The sequence below is a fragment of the Temnothorax curvispinosus genome, unplaced genomic scaffold (assembly GCF_003070985.1).
Source record: "Temnothorax curvispinosus isolate PA1 unplaced genomic scaffold, ASM307098v1 QBEX01009074.1, whole genome shotgun sequence".
NCBI classification, from domain to species: Eukaryota; Metazoa; Arthropoda; class Insecta; order Hymenoptera; family Formicidae; genus Temnothorax; species Temnothorax curvispinosus.
The window spans coordinates 43,437-47,346 of record NW_020218854.1 but is presented as its reverse complement, the minus strand read 5'-3'; the positions used below and the strand labels follow the sequence as shown (position 1 = coordinate 47,346).

The 3,910-nt window shown below is 49.1% G+C and overlaps 1 protein-coding gene across 1 annotated transcript; it reads left to right on the top strand.

Annotated features, from left to right (window-relative positions):
- Positions 1 to 436: 436 nt before the first annotated feature.
- Positions 437 to 2,196, top strand: LOC112458655 (silk gland factor 1). The gene has a single exon (XM_025022392.1). It carries the CDS (start codon positions 679 to 681, stop codon positions 2,194 to 2,196), a length of 1,518 nt encoding a protein of 505 aa, XP_024878160.1. The 5' UTR covers positions 437 to 678.
- Positions 2,197 to 3,910: the final 1,714 nt, after the last annotated feature.

Sequence of the window (3,910 nt, the reverse complement as noted above, 5' to 3'; positions counted from 1 at the left end):
CCCTCCATGGTGTTGGGGTAACAATTACCTCTATCTCTCCCGCGGGGGGTACTTCACTTTCGCGTTCGCGTCCGCTCCCGTCCGCTTCGTGTATCGAATGCGCATCTTCCCGCGAACAAACGGACTGTGCATTGTGTTCCGGGAAGAAGATGAACAAGAAGTGAACGGAGTTCATCAATTGCCCTTCGTCATCGTCGTTCCGCTGACGCAGTGCGTGTCCTTCGGTGGTTCGATAGAGATACGCTCGTGACTTTTCTTCTCGCGCAGCAAGGAATAACGTTCTTGGTTCTGCTCCGGTTGTGACGGAATAGAGTTCCGTCGACGTAGTGCCGTTCAGTGCGTTACTCCTCTGAGGAAGAATATTTGGTGATGTTCCTCTTTCTGGTGAAGTTAGTCTTTCTTTAAGTGCGAGGCGCGCGATTTCTCCAGGTATAAGTCGCCGCGCGTCTTCCGCGGCGTGCATCATCTGTGCGTACGACTCGAGATACGTCTCTTGTGACTTGTGACTCGATAGAAGACCAATTAGAGAACCGCCTAGTTATAGCGCGGATCGACTTCGGATTCATCCGGAAGATTAAGGGAATACCCGATTGCCAGCAGCCGTGGTTCCGCGGTTTTCATGATTCGCGCTTGACAGCGACGACGCGACAGCAGGCCACCCCGGCACCGGTGAGCTCTATGACCATGCTTCAGTCGCAAAAACTGTACGGCGATACGGGTGCCATGACCAGCGTCGCGATGTCCAGTATGGGCAGCATGGCGCCCACGTACAGCTCGATAAACTCGATGGGCTGCGTGCCGATGGGCATGTCGATGGGAGTCGGAGTCGGGCCCAGCTGCAGCCCCCAGGGCGCCGGCGGTTTTAACATGAGCACCATGAGCTCGGCGATGGGAATGGCGTCGATGGGAGGCGGCGGAATGAGCGGTTACAGCAGTGCTTCCATGGGCGCCGGCGGTGCCTGTATGAGCGCCGTCGGATACGGCCCGCTGACTCCCGGCGGGGGTACTGGCGTCAGCCGAGATCCGCTCGCTCTGACGGAACCGGACTCGCCGAATTCGGCGCTCCAGCGTGCCCGCAGCGACAAGTCCTATCGACGCAGTTACACTCACGCGAAGCCGCCGTACTCCTACATCAGCCTAATCACCATGGCGATACAGAATGCGCCACACAAGATGTTGACCCTCTCGGAGATCTATCAATTCATCATGGATCTGTTCCCATTTTACAGACAGAATCAACAACGTTGGCAAAACTCCATCAGGCATTCCCTGAGCTTTAACGATTGCTTCGTCAAGGTGCCGCGGACGCCGGACAAACCCGGCAAAGGATCATTTTGGACGCTGCACCCTGACAGCGGCAATATGTTTGAGAACGGTTGTTACCTACGACGTCAAAAGAGGTTCAAAGATGAGAAGAAGGAGCTAACCAGACAGACCAACAAACATCAGCAACATCAGCAGCATCAGGCAACTGCGGTGGCAGTGGGGTCTGGCGCGACCATCGCCGGCCAGCACAGTCCACCCACTCACGAGGTCGCGCCTGGTTCCAAGAAGACCGGCTCGTCCATCCACCATGGCGGCCCACAGCAGCCGGACGACAAGGACCTGCACTCGCTGGTGTCTTCGTCGCACCATCATCATCATCACACGAGTCTGCATCAGCATCACACCGCTCTGAAGAGCGACACCACGGACCTCGGCGGTCTCCTCGGACCCGATCTCAGCGCTGCGCACGACGAACTCACCGCAATGGTCAGCCGCGGCATTCATCCGCAACTGTTGTCCGACACCGCGAGTCTGCACCACGGCATGACGGGCAGCCTGAAGCAGGAACCGATTTACGGAACGGCGGCCAATCATCCGTTTAGCATCAACAGGTTATTGCCGCGCGACACGACCGGCACTTCTCCCGGCGCACAGGACACCAAGCCGCCCGAGATGAAGATGTACGAGCAGCTGCACCAGAGCTACGCCAACTTCAGCTCGCCGCATCATCCGCACGCGCATTCGGCGCCGCCCAGCCATCATCATCACAACGGCATGCACGCCAGCGCGAACGCCGCCGGGCCGATGCATATGACGAATCATCATCATCAGGAATACTATCAGAGCCCGCTTTATCATCACGCAACGAGCGTGGCAACCACGAGCGCTCCTCCGCCGCCCGCGGTCGCAACCGCGGCGCCGGGCTTGTGACATCACGCTACCCACCCTTACGCTTTGGCCTGAGTCGCTGCTGCCGCGGCTTACGTCGCGACCGCTGCCGCACCGATACCAACCCCGATGCCGGATCTGCCCACGATCACGGCGTCTGCGACGAACGTGGGGCCGACGTCGCCCGCGACCTCGTCAACCTTCTCGTCGCCGTCGCGAGGGCAGGCACGTCGACGCGCGCGTCGTCCCGACAACAACGACGACGACGTTGTCGACGCCGTCGTCTGTTGGCCACCCGATGACGACGACGAGTACGACGACGAGAACGAGGACGAGGAAGAGGAGAACGTCGTCTACAGACGGTAAACGTTGCCGAGAGGTAGGCTTCGGGGTATTTCGTTTCATTGAAAATTACGGTTCATCGTCGCGAGGATCGGTTTTTTTTTATGTTACGTTATTGCGTGATATGTTGGGCAAACGCGAATATTATTCTAGAGATTATTCTTATTAATTGTAATATGTTTCTTATTAATCGCTATTACATGTAAAATATATGTAATATAATAGCAATTGTTATCATTATTTTGATATATATACACATACATTATGTAAATTGTTTATCAGAATCTTAGAATATTCTCTAAATTATTATTCTCTCTATGAAGAGTTTTTTAATATTCAGTTTACATTCTACTCTACTCTTTCTTTTTATATGTATTCTTTTGTTTAGATCGATGCTTCCATCATTGTACATTAATTATTAGTAAATAAATTCCCGCATTAAATTACACAGTAGCGGTAACAAAAGTTTAAGAATGGAAAGAAATAGAATGATCAATTTACGTGACTACCATTGAAACAGAATTATATTCTTTACTTTACACAATAACTGACGAATATGGATTCTTTACATAAATATGCAGTGTATATGCGAAAGAAAGTGTACATATTTGTATTCGTATTTTATATAAGTTTATATATTTATCTATTTATATTATCTTGATTAAAGTCGTGTATAAAATAAGATTTATTATACTTCAAGTTTATCATTTATTGCATTATTTAAGAAGCTGTTTCTGAAATATGTAATAAAAGAGAATATGGATCGCGCGAATTCAAATATTTGTAGAAATAGATACAATATTCACACATTCTTAAATATGCCCAACACTTGAAGGAGGTCACATATACAGGTATATATTATGTTGAGAAAAAAGGAAAGCGGATAGGGAAATATTTACATGCGATCTATTACAACTCTTGCTCATCTTAAACTTATGTCCGTTACTGTATGTTGTCACTTAAACTGACAATGACTTTGTAAGCATCGTTTCAAGTACAATTGCAAACAACAGTCGTGATAGAGGATAAAGTGGATTTTAATCTCCTTTAATTCGTGGGAGAGTTCTATTCATAAATGTTTGGGAGTACAGTAACGAGAACGTTTGAGAGATCAATACACGGTACATAAAATTGTGAATAGAACTTTACCTCAGTCGCTAGAGCATTTTGTATAAATGACGAATGTTTCGTGGGAAAGTGTCACGCGTGATACGATTTTTTCCTTTATTTTTCAACGTCCGTTCGTAACTTATCCGGAATGTTATCTTTATTTCATCATAACCTACCCATTGAACTTATCTGCTTTATATCGAGGAAATAGGTATTCGGGAGAGGTATTTTGAATGAGAGACCGAGGGCACACTGAATCATCCAGTATTCCGTATTCCCGCGTTTATCGTAGCCGAACAGCTCG